This window comes from Pseudorca crassidens, chromosome 2 (assembly GCF_039906515.1).
Source record: "Pseudorca crassidens isolate mPseCra1 chromosome 2, mPseCra1.hap1, whole genome shotgun sequence".
Classification (NCBI taxonomy): Eukaryota; Metazoa; Chordata; class Mammalia; order Artiodactyla; family Delphinidae; genus Pseudorca; species Pseudorca crassidens.
Genome location: NC_090297.1, coordinates 44964369 through 44984535, shown reverse-complemented (window position 1 = coordinate 44984535; position 20167 = coordinate 44964369). Strand labels below are relative to the sequence as shown.

At 39.2% G+C, this 20167-nt stretch overlaps 1 protein-coding gene across 22 annotated transcripts in view; it reads left to right on the top strand.

Annotated features, from left to right (window-relative positions):
- Nucleotides 1–11816, top strand: part of IFT25 (intraflagellar transport 25) — a 34987-nt gene extending 23171 nt beyond the window's left edge. For 18 of the 22 annotated variants that reach the window (XM_067726229.1, XM_067726238.1, XM_067726231.1 and 15 more), the window contains 4 exons: nucleotides 5215–5321; nucleotides 6935–7003; nucleotides 9193–9236; nucleotides 10441–11076. In XM_067726229.1, coding sequence (XP_067582330.1) covers nucleotides 5215–5321; nucleotides 6935–7003; nucleotides 9193–9236; nucleotides 10441–10665 — 445 coding nt within the window. In that variant the 3' untranslated portion in view covers nucleotides 10666–11076. Of the gene's footprint in view, nucleotides 1–5214; nucleotides 5322–6934; nucleotides 7004–8749; nucleotides 8860–9192; nucleotides 9237–10440; nucleotides 11077–11323; nucleotides 11525–11566 lie in introns of those variants that run through there. The other 4 variants (XR_010940842.1, XR_010940841.1, XM_067726219.1 and 1 more) reach the window with 4 other exon arrangements.
- The last annotated feature ends 8351 nt before the right edge of the window (nucleotides 11817–20167 follow it).

Here is a 20167-nt window from a genome sequence, read left to right as displayed (position 1 = left end):
AGCTTAATGATGAAATAATAAATGCTTTCCCAGTAGAGCAAATGAGTATATATAACAAAACAGAAACAGACTCACAGATATAGAAAACAAACTCATGGATATCAGTGGGGAGAGGGAAATGGGGAGGGGCAAGATAGGGGTATGAGATTAAGAGATACAAACTACTACATACAAAATAGATAAGCAACAAAGATATATTGTACAGCAGCGGTCCCCAGCCTTTTTGGCACGAGGGACCAGTTTTGTGAAAGACAATTTTTCCATGGACCAGGGGGTGGGGGTGGGGTGGTTCAGGCAGTAACACAAGCGATGGGGAGTGGCAGGTGAAGCTCCACTCACTTGACCACTGCTCACCTCCTGCTGGGCGGCCTGGTTCCTAAAAGGCTGCAGACCAGTACTGGTCCGTGGTCCAGGGGTTGGGGACCCCTGTTATACAACACAGGGAAATATAACCATTATTTTGTAATAACCTTAAATGGAGTATAATCTATAAAAGTAGTGAATCACTGTGCTGTACACCTGAAACTAATATAATATTGTAAATCAACTATGTTCGGTTAAAAAAAAATGCTTCCCCTCCAGTATTGGAAACAAATCAAGGATGTTTGTTCTCACCATTTCTATTCAGTATTGTCCTAGAGGTCTTAAACAATGCAATAAGGCAAGAAAAGACATAGAAGTCATAAAGATTGGAAAGAGAGCAAAATTATCTTTGTTCAGTATAGTATGATATCACTTACGCGTGGAATCTAAAAGACACAACAAACTAATGAATATAACAAAAAATGAAGCAGACTTACAGATCTAGGGAACAAACTAGTGTTTACCAGTGGGGAGAGGAGAGGGGGAAACTATTGGGTGTAAGATAGGCTCAAGGATGTATTGTACAACATGGGGAATATAGCCAATATTTTGTAATAACTGTAAATGCAAAGTAACCTTTAAAATTATATAAAATTAAAAAAAATTTTTTTAAGAAAATTAGTAGACATAATGAGGATAATGATCAAAATGCACCCTTGTGGTATTTCCCCAAAGAGCCTTCCCCTTCCAGATGGCAACAAGGAAAAATAAGCTTTGGAATGAGTCCTCTTTACATATCTTGTAACCAAGTAGCCTTTTGAACTATTCATAATATTTATTTGAGTTTCAGTTTCTCCAGGTGTGTGTGTGTGTGTGTGTGTGTGTGTGTGTATAAAGCAAGAGCTATTGGCCACTAAAAAATATTGCCTTTGTTCGCAGATTATGTGAATCTACACAACCCTAAGGAATCTGCAAAAAACTGCTAGAGCTAATAAGTAAATTTAGTGAGGTCAATACACAAAAATCAATTGTATTACTATATACTAGTAGGAAGCATTTAGAAAATGAAATTTTAAAAAATTCCAATTACATTAGCATTTAAGACGTGAAATAGTTAAAAATAAATTTAATAAGACATGCAAGACCTTTACACTCAAAACTATAAAACGTTGCTGAGAGAAATGAAAGAACTAAGTAAATGAAAAGATATACTACATTCATGATTGGAAAACTCAATATTGTTACAGTGGCTGTTTCTCCCTTAAATGACCTATAGATTCAGTAAATCTCGATAGACTTTTACATAGAAATTAACAAGTTGATTCTGAAATGTGTATGGAAATGCAAACTAATCTTGTCAGACTAATTTTGAAAAGAAGAAATCTTAAATTATCTGATTTCAAGATTTAAAATAAATACACAGTAATCAAAACAACATGGCATTTTTGTAAAGATAGATCTATATAGATCAGTGGAACAGACTAGAGAGCCCAGAAATAGACCCACACATATAAAGTCAATTACTTTTTGACAAAAGGCTAAGGATACAGAAACAGATCAATGGAATAAAATGGAGGGGCAGAAGTACATACACCCATAGACAGTTCATTAATTTTAGGAAAAGACACTTAGGTGATTCAATAGGAAAAGGAAAGTCTTTTTCTTTTTTGTTTTTGGCAGCATTGGGTCTCCATTGCTGTGTGCAGGCTTTCTCTAGCCGTGGTGAGCAGGGGCTACTCTTCATTGTGGTACACTGTCTTCGCATTGTGGTGGCTTCTCATTGCGGAACACGGACTTTAGGTGCACGGGCTTCAGTAGTTGCAGCACACGGGCTCAGTAGTTATGGCATGTGGGCTCTAGGGAGCACGGGCTTTAATAGTTGTGGTGCGCAGGCTCAGTAGTTGGGCTTAGTTGCTCCGCGGCATGTGGGATCTTCCTGGACCAGGGATCAAACCCGTGGCCCCTGCATTGGCTGTCAGATTCTTAACCACTGCGCCACCAGGGAAGTCCAAGGAAAGTCTTTTTAACATGGTGCTGGAATGACTGAATAAACATGTGGATTAAAAAAAACCCTCAACCCCTGCCTCATACTAAACACAAAAATTAATTCAATATGGATAATTGAACTCAATTCAAAGCTAAAATAATTAAGTTTCTAAAAGAAAATACAAGAAAGTACTTTTGTGACAATGAAGTAGGCAAAGGTTTTTTAATAAAGACACAGGGCTTCCCTGATGGTGCAGTGGTTAAGAATCCTCCTACCAATGCAGGGGACATGGGTTCGAGCCCTGGTTCGGGAAGATCCCACATGCCGTGGAGCAACTAAGCCCGTGCACCACAACTGCTGAGCCTGCACTCTAGAGCCCGCGAGCCACAACTACTGAAGCCTGCACACCTAGAGCCCATGATCGGCAACAAGAGAAGCCACCGCAGTGAGAAGCCTGCACACTGCAACGAAGAGAGTAGCCCCCACTCACCGCATCTAGAGGAAGACCACGCACAGCAATGAAGACCCAACGCAGCCAAAAATAAAGAGAGGGAGGGAGGAAGGAAGGAAGGCAGGCACAAAAATTACTAAGCATAAATGAAAAGAGTAATAAAACTGGACTTCACCAAAAATAAAACTAATACTCATTGAAAGACACAATTAAGGGCTTCCCTGGTGGCGCAGTGGTTGAGAGTCCACCTGCCGATGCAGGGGACGCGGGTTTGTGCCCCGGTCCGGGAGGATCCCACATGCCGTGGAGCGGCTGGGCCCGTGGGCCATAGCCGCTGAGGCTGTGCGTCCGGAGCCTGTGCTCCGCAACGGGAGAGGCCACAACAGTGAGAGGCCCGCATACCGCAAAAAAAAAAAAAAATTTTTTTTAATAAATTTATTATTTATTTTTGGCTGTGTTGCATCTTCATTGCTGTGCGGGCTTTCTCTAGTTGTGGCGAGCGGGGGTTACTCTTCGATGCAGTGCACGGGCTTCTCCATGCGGCGGGTTCTCTTGTTGTGGAGCGTGGGCTCTAGGTGCATGGGCTTCAGTAGTTGTGGCGCACAGGCTCAGTAATTGTGGTTCGTGGGCTCTAGAGCACAGGCTCAGCAGTTGTGGCACACGGGCTTAGTTGCTGTGTCGCATGTGGGATCTTTCTGGGCAAGGGCTCGAACCCATGTCCCCTGCATTGGCAGGCAGATTCTTAACCACTGCACCACCAGGGACGTCCAAAAGAGCTTTTTTAAAAATGAGAAAATACTTAACAGACACTTCACGAAAGAAAATATATGAATGGCCAAAAACACATGAAAAAGGGCTTAGAATAATTTGTCATCAGGGAAATGCAAATTAATAACATAGTCAGATACCATTTCACATCCACTAGAATGGCTAAAAAGCCTAACAACAGCAAATGTTGTCAAGGATGTGGAGCAACTAGAACTCCGTCACATTTCTGTTAGGAATGGAAAATGGCACAACCACTTTGGAAGTCTGACATCATCTTATAAAATTAAACATACCTTTACCTTATGACTCAGCAATTTCACTCCTAGTAATTATCCAAGAGAAATGAAAACATATCCACAAAAACACCTGTACAAGAATGTTTATAGAAGTTTTACTCACAATAGTAAAAAATTGGAAGCAATTCAAATATTCAACAAAAATATCAAACAAAAAATGAATAAACAAACTATAGCATAGTCTATGGTGATAGGAATCAGAGCAGTGGTTGCATAAGGGAGGTTGTTTGGAGGGAAGAGAAGGGAAGTTTCTAGAGTGATGGAAATGTTCTTTATCTTGATTAGGGTATTGGTTACCTTTGCGATATTGGTTACATAAGCATATACATTTATCAAAACTTTGAATTGCACTTAAGAGAAATTCCACTGTAGGTAAATTTTACCTCCAAAAGAGAAAGAAAAACCTTATATAATTAAAATAGAAGTGATTATTTCTGTAGTCAATACTATATATGTGTGTGTGTGTCTAGGTATATATGTAATTTTACATAGTATATGACCAACATTGAGTGCATGTTTTAATTTTTTTCAACAAACATCTGTTGTGTATCTGCTGTGGGTCAGCCATTGTGATAGTTGCTGGGGATATAAAGGTGACTAAGAGAAAGTGGCTGGACTTATAGAGGGTGTAGTTGGAGCAATAAAAACACAAGAGGAAAGTGCTAATGTAAAAATGGATGCTGTGTGTGAGGTGAGTGCAAAGGAGGGAGAAAGTTATTGTGATTTGTTGGGGTTGGAGAGATGTGACCAAAAAGTGAATAAACTTTTGCACGGGAAGAAGGGCTTTTTTAGGTCAAGAGAACCTCATGAACTAAGGCACAGAGGCATGAGCCTACATGACGTGTTTGCAGAATTTTAATTGGTCCAACGTGACTACAATAATGGGAGATGATATCACGATGGGGGACGATATACTTAATGATGGGACCAGATTGTACAGGGTCATAAAATGCCATACTAAGGAGTTTAGATTCATAGGCAGTAAGGGGTCACTGCTTTTAGGCAAGAGTGACATCAATTCCATTTTTTTAAAAATGTATCTGGTAGTAGTAAAGAATTATTAAAGTTGGGGAGAGATTAGAGGCAGAATGAACAGTTAGAAAGGGGTTGTGGGACTTCCCCGGTGGTCCAGTGGTTAAGACTCTGTGCTCTAAACGCAGGAGGCCCAGGTTCGATCCCTGGTCAGGGAACTAGATCCCGCATGCCACAAGTAAAGATCCCATGTGCCACAACTAAGACCCGGTGCAGCCAAATAAATAAATAAATATTAAAAAAAAAAAAAAAAGAAAGGGGTTGCAAGAATCTGGTGGTCGTTTATTTTTTTAAATAGTTATTCACTAGAATTTTGTGATTAAACATTTCTAAACATTTGGCTATTTTTTTCTCTTTTTCTTTAAAATTAACAATAGAAATCCAGAAACATTTTGGACCACCACAGGAATGTTTCCCCAAGAGTTCATTATTTGTTTTCACAAACATGTAAGGATTGAAAGGCTTTTAATCCAGAGTTACTTTGGTAAGCATGATATTTTCATTTCACTTCATTTCATTAATTTTCATCATCTTTCAGTTTTTTCATAGGCAGAAGGCACATATGTAAACTTTTGGCAAAACACTGATTTTTTTTTACCGCATGGAATCCAGTTTTCTTGCTGGGGTTGATGGGTGGGGAGTATGGGTTAACTGCCTTGAGCACAGTTAGCCTCTCTGAAACTGCAAATTTGAAACCCTTCCAAAGCACATAATAATTTCCATGCAATTTACTACGTGAAAGCCTTTGGCAAAAGACCGTGTTATGAATGTAAGAAGCCAGCTTGCCAGAACACTAGGTTTCTTGACATCTTTATTCCAGATTCTTTTGGCTAAGGGTTCTCTGTCAAATTTTTTCTGACAATCTGATAATCCTGATTATTTGCATTTGATAATTTTGATTCTTTTATTAATAATGGCATTTTCTGAGGGATTCAGGAAGACTATCTCCCACTGGAACATCATCCTAATCCTGTCTTATGTTTATTTAAGGATAAAGTATGTCAGACAAAATCATGGCAGGAAACAGGATATACCCCAGATGACTCAAATGAAGAGACATTATTGATGGGACTACTTACAGAATTACGGCCTGGGTTAAGGGAACAACTAGGGATGGTGAGACACCCAGAAAGTGGCTACAGCAGTAAGCCATTACCTCCCCTGGGCCAAAGGAAGGAAATAGTATTGCTGGAGCCCAGTGAGTGCTGGAGCCCGTGCATAAGAGCCTGCCCAACAGGAGCTGTAACCAATGAACGGACATAACAACTGTCAGACACGGCACTGAAATGGGAAGGGCGCGGAGAAAATACAACCTGATGTCACTTCCCCACTGCTCTTCAGTTTCCTTCCAGTGCCTCCAGTTGGCCAAATCCAACCAGTAGTCAGTGGGCAAGTGAGTCCAGGTGATGCAGTCCCCAGGGGTCCTCCCCACAGGGCACAGAACACAGAAGGGGAAGAATGGATTTGGGGTGAAGGGAACTGATTTAGGGGTAAAGGAAAAAACAGTGCAGAAGGAAGATGACTGCATTTTCTCTTCTGTCATTAATTGCGAAGGCTCTGGAGTCAGACCTAAAGTCTGAATTCCAGTTCTAGCACTTACTAGCTCTATATCATTGAACACTTCACCTGGCTTCTCTAAGTTGCCTGATTTCTTTAAGCCTGTTTCCTCATCAGTAAAGTAAGTTAATAATACCTTTCTCCTAAGATTGAAGTCAAGAGTCAATGAATATGTCTGACTCATAGTAGTTTCTCCATAAAGTTTTATGATCAAGACCACTAATGGTATTATTTACCAGTGTACAAAAAAACAAAAACAAAAATCTAAATAATTCCAAATGCAGAAAGGCCCTACTAGCTTTGTGTTGTATGCTTGCAAACACTTGTAAGATTACAATTACACAGTCTGCATTTTACTGTAGGGACTTAAGGAAAAACGGAGTGAGTGAGTGATTTTCAGAACATGTTGTTCCTGATCCCAGTACTTTGTGCAGTCCCACCAATGCCTGACGGTCTCAGACAAAGGAAAAAAGGAATACAGGACAGCAACATAGAATTAGATAGATATTAACACTTTATTTTGTTTCTTTACAATGTCAGTACGGACCTTGAGGATTGAAAAGAGCACTTCTAAAGAGCCAGTTGATTTTGAGCAGTGGATTGAAAGAGGTATGTGCTGTTTCACCAACATTGTTCTGATCATGAAGAAGTAGAGAATTGTCCTTTACTCTGTATTTCCAACTGGGCTGCATTTTGGTGAAAAAAGATGACTTGAATGATACTTGTGACATACATATATATATATTTAAAAGGACCCTAGGTACCTTCTCCCCTATAAAGCTAGTGACCAGTCTTTCCTCCCACAAACCACCCCCAAGAGGTGACTAGGAACATTGAATGTTGAGGCTCAGGACTCAAGGAGACGAGGCATAGTAAAGAGAGTGAGTGAGACACGGAGTAGAAAACAAGGGATTTAAGTGGAAGCGTACATATTGAGTGGTGGGAACTCCAGCCTCCTTCCTGTGCTCTGCTCAGCGACCAGGAATATAGCCCCAGCCAGGAGATTGGAGGATTCATCTTTGGAGAAACTGAATGGTCCCAGAAGATCTGTGGATACTGACACAGGCTAGCTCATTCCTGGTCACCCTATCAAAGTCCAGTAGTCAACGAGTCTGGCTCATGCACATTTTTCAAATGATCTATTCATGAGTAACAGAAGCCAAAAATCACCAGACATATGATGAAGGCCTTAAAACCTCAATATAATCAAGCCTTTAGCTCTAATTCCAATCTATAGGAAAAGGGGATAGAGAACAAATTAAATGAAACCACGAGGAGGCAATATGAGAAAATGAGGGACATTTACAGGACAACTGACCTCCTCTCTTCAGTAAGTCAATGGTGTGGGAAAAAAGTGTGTGTGGGAGAGAAAGCAGTTCAAGATTAAAAGAGACTTAATTCTGATTTGAATAAACCAACTATAAAAAGACAGTTAGGGGGACAATGGGGAAATTTGAATATGGACTGGATATTAAAGCATTTTTTATTGTAATATGATAATGGCATTGTAGTTATATAAGAAAATATTCTTATTTAGAGATAGATAACCAAATATTTAAAGGTGAAATGTAATTATGTCTTAGACTTTCTTTAAAATACTTTAGCAAAAAAAATTAGATAAATCAAGTATGGTGAAATTTTAGTAATTGCAAATTCAAGATTATGGGTATATATAGGAGTTATATCCTGTCTTTTTTATGTATGTTTGAGATTTTCCAATTTTTCATAATTTAAAAAAATGAAGCAAATGAAAGAAGAGGTTATTATTAACTTCTAGTAGAGAAGGAGTTGTCTAAGAAAGAAAATGTGTCACAATTTATTACTTATTTCAGCAGTAAATAATGTTTAGATAGATAATAGTATAACCATCAAGTATTGATTTCAAAATTGAGAGGATGACAGGAGGGAAAATTTGCAGGAGGAGGAGGAAGAGGATATTGGTCCAAGAGACATAAATTTTACCTACCATAATATAAAGTCAGTAAAAAATTGATAAATCAAGAAAAGGAGTATAAAACATAATTCCAGGAAAAACAGCTTAAAGTGTTGAAAACATTTGCCTTTAGGGAGCAGGACTGGAGGAAAAGGGGTCAAGCAGGGAATTACTATTTTTCATTACTTCAGAGAAAGGTTAGGAAACAGAAAGTCATACATAATCTTACTTCCCAGAAACTTCCCTTTTTGTACTACATGCCTTTTAAAATTATGTACACTATTTTGATACAAACAAAATTAATTTCTAAATAATGTCGACATTATTATATCAATTAAATATTTCATGTTTCCAAAAGAATGTTTAATGTGATTAACTCATGACCAAATAAAATAATCTGTCCTAAAATTACACAATTAAAGGTTTTCTAAAGCTGGACACCAGAAAAGATCAATTCGTGGGTGGCATAACTCAGCATCATAGTGAAAATTCATTGTGAGAAACTGAGCCCTAGTCTGTACCCATGAGAATGGTAAGATGGCTCCTTTCAGGCCTGCAATTACTCTTAGTAACTTGATCCTTAAAAAGGACTTTCACATTTTATCAATTCTTCACTTTATATTCCTTTACTGTAATTTACATTTACTTTTATTTATACTCACTAGAGATATTTTATAGCTCATAGTTTATCTTTCATACCTTTTATATCAAATATCTCTATTTTTATATTGAATTTTAACCCCCAAACACTGGTAAATCTGGTCTGACTATAGTTTACCAGATATCCTGTGTTGCTGAATATAAATTTCAATATGTCCTCATGCATTTTGAGCCCTACCTCAATTCTGTTGAATTTGTGTTTTAGATCTGGTACATACAGAGGGGCAGCTTCAAAATGAAGAAATTATGGTAAGTAAATATACTTTGAAGAGATAAACATTATCTTTAGCCAGCACAGCATATTTAAATTTTATACCTAACTCCATAGTCATAAAGTTAATAAATACCCTCATAATATTATAGGTTCTGTGTCTCATCAACCAATAGAGATGGTTATTCTCAATAATATATGACAGTATAATAATAATATGACAGCAAGGATAGAACAGAATTCACTTGTTTTTGTTTTATTTTGTTTATTCATTTATTTTGAAGTATGTACTTGCTTTCCTTTCACTTGATTCTGTAGGCCTTATAGAATAGGAATCAAAAAAGGTTGAGATGCCAAAATCGGATGTTAATTTAAGTATGAAAGGACAAGGGAGATTCAGATAAGGGAACTGGAGCATAGGATCAGCAACAAATAAGCCAAAGAGAGATGAGGTGAAAAGAGAACCAGCAGTTTCCAACAACATTCCATTGGGCTTTGCTTGTCAAGTGGAATGAATGCCCATTGATGAGGAAGCTGCTGCCTCATCAGGAGTTTCTCTGTTCCTGCTAGTTTGTCAGGCCCTGGTTTTAGACAAACACAAAAAGCCAAACAACTGTGAATATGTGTTTTTTAGGTAGTAGTGTTTATTTAACTAAGGTGTCTCTAAATAAGGGTTAAAGAGGTACCTTGTCCATTAGGTTTCCTTCTTCACAACTTACTGGCAGCTGCTATGAAATCGGTGTTTCAAATGATTCTCTAGGAGTTTTTGAATCCTGTTAATTATCTTCTCTACCACCTAAGTGTGCCCAATGACTGGGGAGGCCAGTGGGGACCAGAAAAATGATTAATTAGACTGAATTTTATCTTCCTGTTTTTCTCCATCTTTATTAATGGGTTATGGTTAGTAAGCCTCTGCTGAGTATTTTGTTTTAGGACTCACTGTGGATCAGGGAGGGTTGCAGCATCATAGAGCATTTGGAGAAAAGTAAGGGGGAATGGAAGGCTGTAAATCACCCAAAGTTTAGTACCCTCTCACAACAGCTTTTACTATACTTATTTTCTTCTAGTTGTTAACCAAATGCATTACATAGTTATAATAGTATGTATGAAAAAATTTGTATCTTTTAAAAATTTAATATTGTATCAAAAGCTTCATAATTATAATTTAAAAATTAAATGTATGCAGATAGATGTTAACTGATTTCCTTTTTCCTGTCTCTGTCATTATAACTAATACTACAGCGGACATCTTATGCCTGTTCCTGCTACCACAATGTTCACCTTTTTAATTATTTTCTAAAATTAAATTTCAAGGAATGGAATTACTGGGTCCATGGGTATAGACATATTTATAGCTTCTTATATATACTGCCAGATTGCTTTTCGGAGACTTTTTTTACATTTTTATATAAATGTAAAAGTATAATATTCAGGGTAGTGTATTCTGAGGCATCATCCAACAAATGAAATCTCTTATTATGAAAAATACTTCAGAAAAACACTTTAAAAAAATTAATCAGGGCTTCCCTGCTGGCACATGGTTAAGATCCGCCTGCCAGTGCAGGGGACACAGGTTCGAGCCCTGGTCCAGGAAGATCCCACATGCCACGGAGCAGCTAAGCCCGTGTGCCACAATTATTGAGCCTGCACTCTAGAGCCTGTGAGCCACAACTACTGAGCCCTTGTGCCACAACTACTGAAGCCCGTGTACCTAGAGCCCGTGTTCCGCAACAAGAGAAGCCACAGCAGTGAGAAGCCTGCACACCGCAACAAAGAGTAGCCCCCACTCGCCACAACTAGAGAAAGCCCATGTGCAGCAACAAAGACCCAATGCAGCCAAAAATAAATAAATAAAATAAATTACTTTAAAAAAATTAATCAGAATTGTACAGTGCAATTTTTAGCTCCACCTGCTATTCTTCCTCAAACCAAGGCTGATATTTGGCTGCTACATATCAGAATAACTGTACTGTTACATGTGGCTGGCTTCTCTTCTGAACATTATATCTTATAAATCATTATATATTTAGAATATTATTCTTGCATCAAACACTTTCTTCTGCTAACTGCTTGTTTAACAGTTACCTAGAATTCTAAATCATCTATATTGATTTTTCCCCTACAGGTACATGATGGCCACGCCACTTACTTGAGATTCATTATTGTATCAGCCTTTGATCATTTTGCATCTGTGCATAGTGTTTCTGCAGAGGGAATAGCAGTCTCAAATCTTTCTTAATAATTATAACAAAATACTCTTGCACTATTTTTTAACAATATATTTATTTAAACATGAAGTTGTTATTATTAAAGGTATTTGTATCAATCTGTTTCAGTTTTTATTTATTTTCTCTTCAACATTTTGTAGGAATTTGGTTCATCAGACAGCAGTGACGGCCACCGTGTAGGTCATAAGAAAGCTTTTGCTTCGGTATACAGCTTAATCAAGGACGTGACTATACATGAAAACAACTGATAATACATTGTGTCCCCACAGTATCTAACATAGTACCCTTCAGATATCAGTGCATTAATTTTTAAATTTATTGATTGATTGATGCAAAGGGCTAAGGGAGCAATATGGAAAATAAACAATGTACGAGTTCAAAAAAGAGAAAGTATTTATGGGATGGTTTCTTTGAGGTCATGGAACTTGAACTGGGCCCTGTAGGACAAATCATTTTATTTTTTTCTCTTTATTTTATTTTGTTTTGATTTCAAGACCTCAGAGAAGAGTTAGGAAACATATAATCTTACTTCCCAGAGACAACCATTATTGATATTATTTGATTTTCTTTATATTTTGGGAAGGAAAGGAACAGGATAGGACAGATTCGGGTGGGGATATAAGACTTCTCTGAACATATTATACAACTTGAATTTGAAAACATAAATAAATAATATAGCCAAAAGTTAAAGAGCAATTCCAGAATGTTGAAAACAACAGAAATGCATGAACCTAACTCTGTTACAATTGATAAACCCACAGGAAAAAAAAAATGGCATTAGAATATAGTATTTTATCTATGCAGTCTATGTTAGTCTCTTTTTTTTTTTTATTTTTTTTATTTTTGACTGTGTTGGGTCCTCGTTTCTGTGCGAGGGCATTCTCTAGTTGCGGCAAGTGGGGGCCACTCTTAATCGCGGTGCGCGGGTATGTTAGTTTCTTACAGCTGCTATAATAAAGTACCACAAACTTGGTAGCTTAAAACAATAGAAATCTATTCTCTCAGTTCTGGAGGCTAGAAGTTGGAAATCAAGGTATTGGCAGGGTTTGTTCCTATCAGAGTTCTGAGGGAGAATGTGTTCCATGCATTTCTTTTAGCTTCTGGTGTTTCTGGCAGTCCTTGGCATTCAGTGACTTGTGGCACCATAGCCCCAGTTTCTGCCTCCATCGTCATATGGCATTCTTTCTGTGTTTCTCCACATCATCTTCCCTCAATGCATATTCTCTCTTCTCCTCTTCTTATAAGGACACTGTCATATTGAATTAAAGGTGCACCCTACTCCAGTATTATCTCATCAACTAATTACATCTGCAATGATCCTGTTTCCAAGTAAGGTTGCATTCACAGGTACCAGGGGTTAAGATTTCATCATATCTTTTGGGAGATGCAGTTCAAGCCACAACACAGTCTTAGTGAAATATATATGTGATAGTTAATTTTATGTATCATATTGACTGGGTCACAGTGCCCAGATATTTGTTCAGACACTATTCTGGATGTTTCTGTGTAGGTATCTTTGAGATGACAGTAACATTGGTGGACATTGAGTAAAGCAGACTGCCCTCCATAATGTGGGTGAGCCTTATCCATCAGTTGAAGACCTTAGTAGAACAAAGACTGACCTCCCCTGGGCAAGAAAGAATTCTGCCAGCAGATGGGCCTTCAGACTTGTATTGCAACATCAGCTCTTCCCTGGGTCACTGACCAACCCTACAAATTTTGGATTTGCCAGCTTTCTTGTTATCACATGATACTTTCTTACCAGTCTCAGCATTCTAAAAAAGTAGCAAAAGAGGGACAGCCACAAAGTGCCAACACTTTGAGTCTCTGCTTGTATCATATTTGCTATTGTCCTGTTTCCCAAATCATGTTATATGGCCAAGCCCAGAGTCAGAACAAGAGGGGTCTACCCAAGGGAATGGATATAAGGAGGTGTGACTAAATTGGGAGTGGGGAGGAAGTGGTAGCCACTACTGCTAGAATCTACTACAATTAAACATGGTGCCTCCTGATATGATGCAATATGAAGCATATAGACCAACCTATGAAGTGCTCTTGCCAAAATTACTGAGCCTGAATCAAATCAAGTTCTAGAGTTATCTTTCACTTTCAGGAAGTTCAAGAGAGAGAGGAACAAGTAAAATGACACCACAAGGAAGCAAATAGACTTGTAGCCATTAATGCAGCTCAGTGAAATGCCCAGATCTGTGCCTTCTCTGCCCATGGTAAGATATACTTCCTGGCCTTCTTTGGGTAGGGCCATGAGACCAATTCTGGCCAATGAGATGAAGGGTAGTTGAATTCCAGGCTGAGCATTTAATTGCCTTCAAGAGACCCTTCAAAACTCTTTTCTCTCTCCCACAATGACCAGCAATGTTATTCTCCACAGTAACTACTTCATCATTCTAGGTCTGGGAGTGAGACTGATGATAACAGGTAGCAGAGGTCCCAGTCAATCTGAGGTACACATAGAAGGAGAAATAAAGCTTCATTGTTTTTTTTGTTTTGTGTGTGTGTGTGTTTTGGCCGTGTGCGGGATCTTAGTTCCCCAACCAGGGATCAAACCTGGGCCCCCTGCAGTGGAAGTGCAGAGTCCTAATCACTGGACCACTGGGGAATTCCCAAGTCACTGATACTTTGGAGCTGCTTGTTACCCCAGCATAACCTGGCCTATCCTGGCTGATACACAGACAAATCTAGAATATGGCTTATCCTACAGGACAAGTGACCTGGTTTCTTCAACAAGTCAGTGGCATGAAAAATGCTAATTAATTAAGGAAGGGGATCCACTCTAGATTCAGAGAGATGTAAGAGCCCCAAAAAGCACATGCTATGTGTGGATTTTATTTGGATGCTGGTTTGAGCAAACCAACCGAAAAAAACATTTTAAAGATAATTGGGGAAATCTGCTTATGGACTGGGTTTTATTGTTCATTTTGCTAGGTGTGATACTGGCATTAAGCTTATCTAAGAAAAGGCCCATATTTTTCAGAGATGCATTTAGAAGTATGTAGGGTAAAATAACATGGTATTTGGGATTTGCTTTAAAATACTTGAACATATTTTTTTAAAGGAAAAAGTGTTCGTTGAAGTAAATATAACAATAAATTGTTGGACCCAGGTTATGGATATATGGGGCTTCATTGTACTAGTCTTTCTACTTTAATGTATGCTTGAAATTCTTCATAATAGACAAATAACAATAAATAATGCTACAGAGGATATCTCTGTGTATAAATCTTTGCCTACCCCTCAGATGATTTTTTTTTTTTTTTTTTTTTGGCCATGCTGCGGCATGTGGGATCTTAGTTCCCCAACCAGGGATCGAACCCATGCCCCCTGCAATGGAAGCACAGAGCCTTAACCACTGAACCACCAGGGAAGTCCCACCGATCATTTTTTTAGAAGAGATTCCCAGAAGGGAATTAGACAAAGTTAGGAACAGTTTTAAGGCTTTTGATACTTTCTGATAATTTGCTTAACAAGATTTGTTGCACAGATTTACTTACTCTCAGAACCGTAAGTTTTAAATAAATGGAGGAGAGTAGAAAAGCTACTTCAAGAGTAACGGTGCCATCAAAGATATGAAGGTGAGTACTCTCATAAAACGTATTTAGGGAGTGATGAATACATACGTCTGACTAGGGCAAAGGAGAAGACTAAAACCAGACATTGCAGCCAGATCAGAAAGAGCCTTTAATGCTTTCAGATATTTTCCCATGACACTGGAGCCATTTAAGGTTTTTGAAAAGGAAGGTGACTTAGAGCAATTGTGTTCATGTTCAATAAAATCAAACACTGAGGATTTTCCTTTCGCCATCTTCCTAAACTGGAATGTCAGTAATTCTTTGTTTAAGAAACACTGTGTTAATTTGTATGGAAACACAAAAGACCCCGAATAGCCAAAGCAACCTTGAGAAAGAAAAACGGTGCTGGAGGAATCAGGCTCCCGGACTTCAGACTATACTACAAAGCTACAGTAATCAAGACAGTATGGTACTGGCACAAAAACAGAAATATAGATCAATGAAACAGGATAGAAAGCCCAGAGATAAATCCACGCACATATGGTCACCTTATCTTTGATAAAGGAGGCAAGAATATACAGTGGAGAAAAGACAGCCTCTTCAATAAGTGGTGCTGGGAAAACTGGACAGCTATAGGTAAAAGAATGAAATTAGAGCACTCTTGAACACCATACACAAAAATAAACTCAAAATGGATTAAAGACCTAAATGTAAGGCCAGACACTATAAAACTCTTAGAGGAAAACATAGGCAGAACACTCTATGACATAAGTCACAGCAAGATCCTTTTTGAGCCACCTCCTGGAGAAATGGAAATAAAAACAAAAATAAATGGGACCTAATGAAACTTAAAAGCTATTGCACAGCAAAGGAAAACATAAACAAGACGAAAAGACAAACCTCAGAATGGGAGAAAATACTTGCAAATGAAACAATTGACAAAGGATTAATCTCCAAAATAAACAAGAAGCTCATGCAGCTCAATATCAAAAAAACAAAAAACCCAATCCAAAAATGGGCAGAAGACCTAAATAGACATTTCTCCAAAGAAGATATACAGATTGCCAACAAACACATGAAAGAATGCTCAACATCGCTAATCATTAGAGAAATGCAGATCAAAACTACAATGAGGCATCACCTCACACCAGTCAGAATGGCCATATCAAAAAATCTACAAACAATAAATGCTGGAGAGGGTGTGGAGAAAAGGGAACCCTCTTGTACTGTTGGTGGGAATGTAAATTGATACAGCCACTATGGAGAACAGTATGGAGGTTCCTTAGAAAACTAAAAATAGAACTACCATATGACCCAGCAATCCCACTACTGGGCATATACCCTGAGAAAATCATAATTCAGAAAGAGTCATGTACCACAATGTTCATTGCAGCTCTATTTACAATAGCCAGGACATGGAAGCAATCTAAGTGTCCATCGACACCTAGAGGGGTGAGATAGGGAGGGTGGGAGGGAGACCCAAAAGGGAGGAGATATGGGGATTATATGTATATATGTATGTGTGTGTGTGTGTATAGCTGATTCACTTTGTTATAAAGCAGAAACTAACACACCATTGTAAAGCAATTATACTCCAATAAAGATGTTAAAAAAAATAACAACAACAAAAAAGAAATACTGTGTTAGACTGTGTTAGGCTTACAGATTGCTGGAAGGGATTTCCAGAGGTTATCTGATTCATCTCTTTGGCACAAGCCTAGTAAATTATCTTTAAGTCTTTTTCTGTGTCTCTCTCTTCTGTGAATGCAGAGAAGAAGTTCTCAGTGCAGTGCTTGTAATACCACATTATGATATTTGAAAACAGCATCCTTTCACCTTCATTTTCCTAGGCTTTAAAAACTCATTTTCACTTGATAAAACCACTCTAAGTCTCAAGCAATAGATACAATAATATGTGGCTTTACCTTTTGTTTTTCACTGCTGAACCCATCATCTTTTTAAAGTCTCATTTGTCCCCAGTTGGCTTGCTTCTATCCCCCTCATTTGGCCTTGTCTCCACCTGCCCACCAACTCCTGACTGTGATTCAGACCTTTGTGGGGTTTTTTAAAATTTATTTTTTTGGCTGCGTCGGGTCTTAGTTGCGGCAGGCGGGATCATTGTTGCAGCACGCGGGCTTCTCTCTAGTTGTGGCATGTGGGTTTTCTCTCTCTAGTTGTGGCGCACAGGCTCCAGAGCTAGTGGGCTCTGTAGTTTGAGGCATGGGGCTCTCTGGCTGAGGCGCCTGAGCTCAGTAGTTGTGGTGCACGGGCTTAGTTGCCCCACAGCATGTAGGATCTTATTTCCCTGACCAGGGATCGAACCTACTTCCCCTGCTTTGGAAGGCGGATTCTTTACCACTGGACCACCAGGGAACTCCTGATTCAGACCTTTGAGTTTGCTGTTTCCTCTGCCTGGAAAGCTCTTTCCTTAGGTATCTATACAGCTAGCTTCCTCATTTATTTCAGATCCTTACTCAAAATCTTCTTCTCAGTGAGGCCTTCCTCACAAATTACGGAGCCTCCCTACCCTCACCACCAGACTCCCACCCCCAACCCTGCCCCCCTGCCCATGGGTTTAGGCAGCTGAGGTAGCCAGCCTGTGTCCTGTGCTTCAAGCGTTCTTGTACCTTATTCCTCTTTTCTCACTACTTCTAAAATTCAACTTAGATTCTTTTTCCTTTAATGATATCCCAAGCATACTATGAAAGAGGGCAGTGCAGCCTCCTTTCAAGCGTGAATATCTTGGGTCGGGGGCTCAACTGAATGAATTGCCCTTGGCTTCCATACCCTTTTAGGGACAGCCCTGTTCATCACTATCTGTTTTGTCTTACTTATCCTGTATATCATGTTTATTGTCTCTCTGCTTCACTAGAATGTAAGTTCCACAGGGCAGGGAGTTTTGTTGTTTTTGATCACGACTGTATCCTCAGGACGTAGAAAAGTGCCTGGCACATAGCAGATTTTCAATAAATATTTGTCGACTAAATGAACATTGTTCATTTATTTGCATGTCTTTATCTCTTTATACTTTAAAATCCTTGAGGAATTTTTAATAAACCTAGCTAATAATATATACATGTTTGGATCACTTACTGTGGGCCAGTGCCTGTCACAATGCCTTGCATAAAGTTAAACAACCAATCAGTATTTATTTAAAGGATTGGATAAAAAAGTAAAAATCTAATAGCTTTTTAACCATGTACTCAAGCAAGGCAAAGAAATATTATACAGATGAAAATTGTGTCTATCACTTACTTATACAGACTTTTTTAAAAAGCACTGTGCTGTGAGTTATATCTCAGGAATGCCTCTCTGTGTGAGGCATCTTTTGGGACCTTCACCTTCTAGGTGATGTTCCAACAGCCATTTGTAGCTTGACCCCGGTAACAAGCCTTCTAAAATCTAATGTGTGGCAGAATGCATCAAAGTTTTAAACATGTGTATAGTCTTTGACACAGAAATTCCATTTCTAGGAATCTATTCTAATAAAATAATCAGATAAGTGACAAATGGACAAAGATGTCTAGCAATGCTGTTTATAAAATGGGAATCTGGAAACGACTCTGCATCCATACATTAGTAAGTATGATATGTACAGATATCATATATCATACTTTATAATGGGATATAAATCATATATAAATATAGAATGGTTACTTCTGGTTAAAGATGGTAGAGTAAAGGGATTTTTACTCCACTCTTCCTCAAAAGTCATTCACAACAAAAAAGATTATAAAGAGGAAGAAAAAATTTTCTCTTCAAGGAAGTAGGTACAACCTCTAACTGGGAAGCGTACTCGCTAAGTACTGTGAAATCAGGATTCAGTGAAGGAGGAAGATGAGACTTGACATGCTCTCCCAGAGCTAGACACTTTCTTAAACGTGTCACAGTTCTGAAAGGTTTATCCAACGATCCTTTGATTAGATTGAAGCGATCTTGGTCTGTAGGCAGCTTCAGGATGGAGAATGTCCCCACAGGGCTCAGGTTAATCATTCAAAATGGCGGAGGAGGTGGAGCTGAAGGAGGAGCCAGGCAAGATACACCAGCGGAGGCTGCTGGAGGTACCGCATGGTGAAGGAAGGCGTCTTAGATACCTCGGGCTGCCGTAAAAAATACCATAGACTGAGCAGCTTAACACACCTTTATTTTCTCACAGTTCTGGAGGCTGAAAGTCTAAGATCGGGGTGTCAGCATGGTGGATTTCTTGTGAGATGTCTCTTCCTGGCTTGTAGATGGCCACTATCTTGCTGTGTGCTCATATGACCTCTTCTTGGAGCAAATGCAGAGGGAGGGAGGGAGGGAAGGAGGGAGGGAGAGAGAGGGAAAGAGAGCACCTTCTGGTATCATTTTTAATGTTTATTTTTGGCTGCATCGAGTCTCAGTTGTGGCACGTGGGATCTTTCATTGTGGCATGCGGGCTTCTTTCCTGCTGTGGCGCAGGCTCAGTAGTTGCAGTGCACAGCCTCTCTAGTTGTGATGTGCAGGCTCCAGAGCACGTGGGCTCCAGAGGATGTGGGCTCTGTAGCATGTGGGTTGCAGCATGTGGGTTCTCCAGTTGTGACCCACGTTCTCAGTGGTTGCGGCATGTGGGATCTTAGTTCCCAGACCAGGAATCAAACCTGCGTCCCCTGCACTAGAAGGTGGATTCTCAACTACTGGACCACCAGGGAAGTCCCTCTGGTGTCTCTTCTTATAATGACTAATCCTATCATATCAGCCTCCCCCCCACCCCATGAACTCATTTAACCTTGAATGAGTCCTACCTCCAAATAAAGTCACATTGGGGCTTAGGGCTTTAACATATGAATGGGGTGGGGGAAGGGCACAATTAAGTCCAGAGCAGGTGGTGAGAAGGCAGCTCACCTTGGCTGTATGAGCCCCATTGCAAAGGAAATAACGAGAGTATTCAAGACAACCAATCTAAATCAAAGTTGCAGATTGCCCTAGCTTACAGTTCCTCTTTCTATATTATGTTTCAGCAAATAACAAGCCCTATTTAAAAAGAGCAATCAGAAAAGATCCAGAAGAGGACTGCTTTAGGTCAGGGTCTCTAGAAACAGAGCTTTAGAGAGGAATGGTTGCAAGAGTGATTTACTGAGGGAGTGCTCTCCGGAAGCAGAATAGGTCAGGGGAGAAAGTTAATCAAAGATGGCTTCAGCTGAAGTCTGGCCTCAGCCTAATGCCACAGGGAGCTTTGGAGCATGAACGACACCA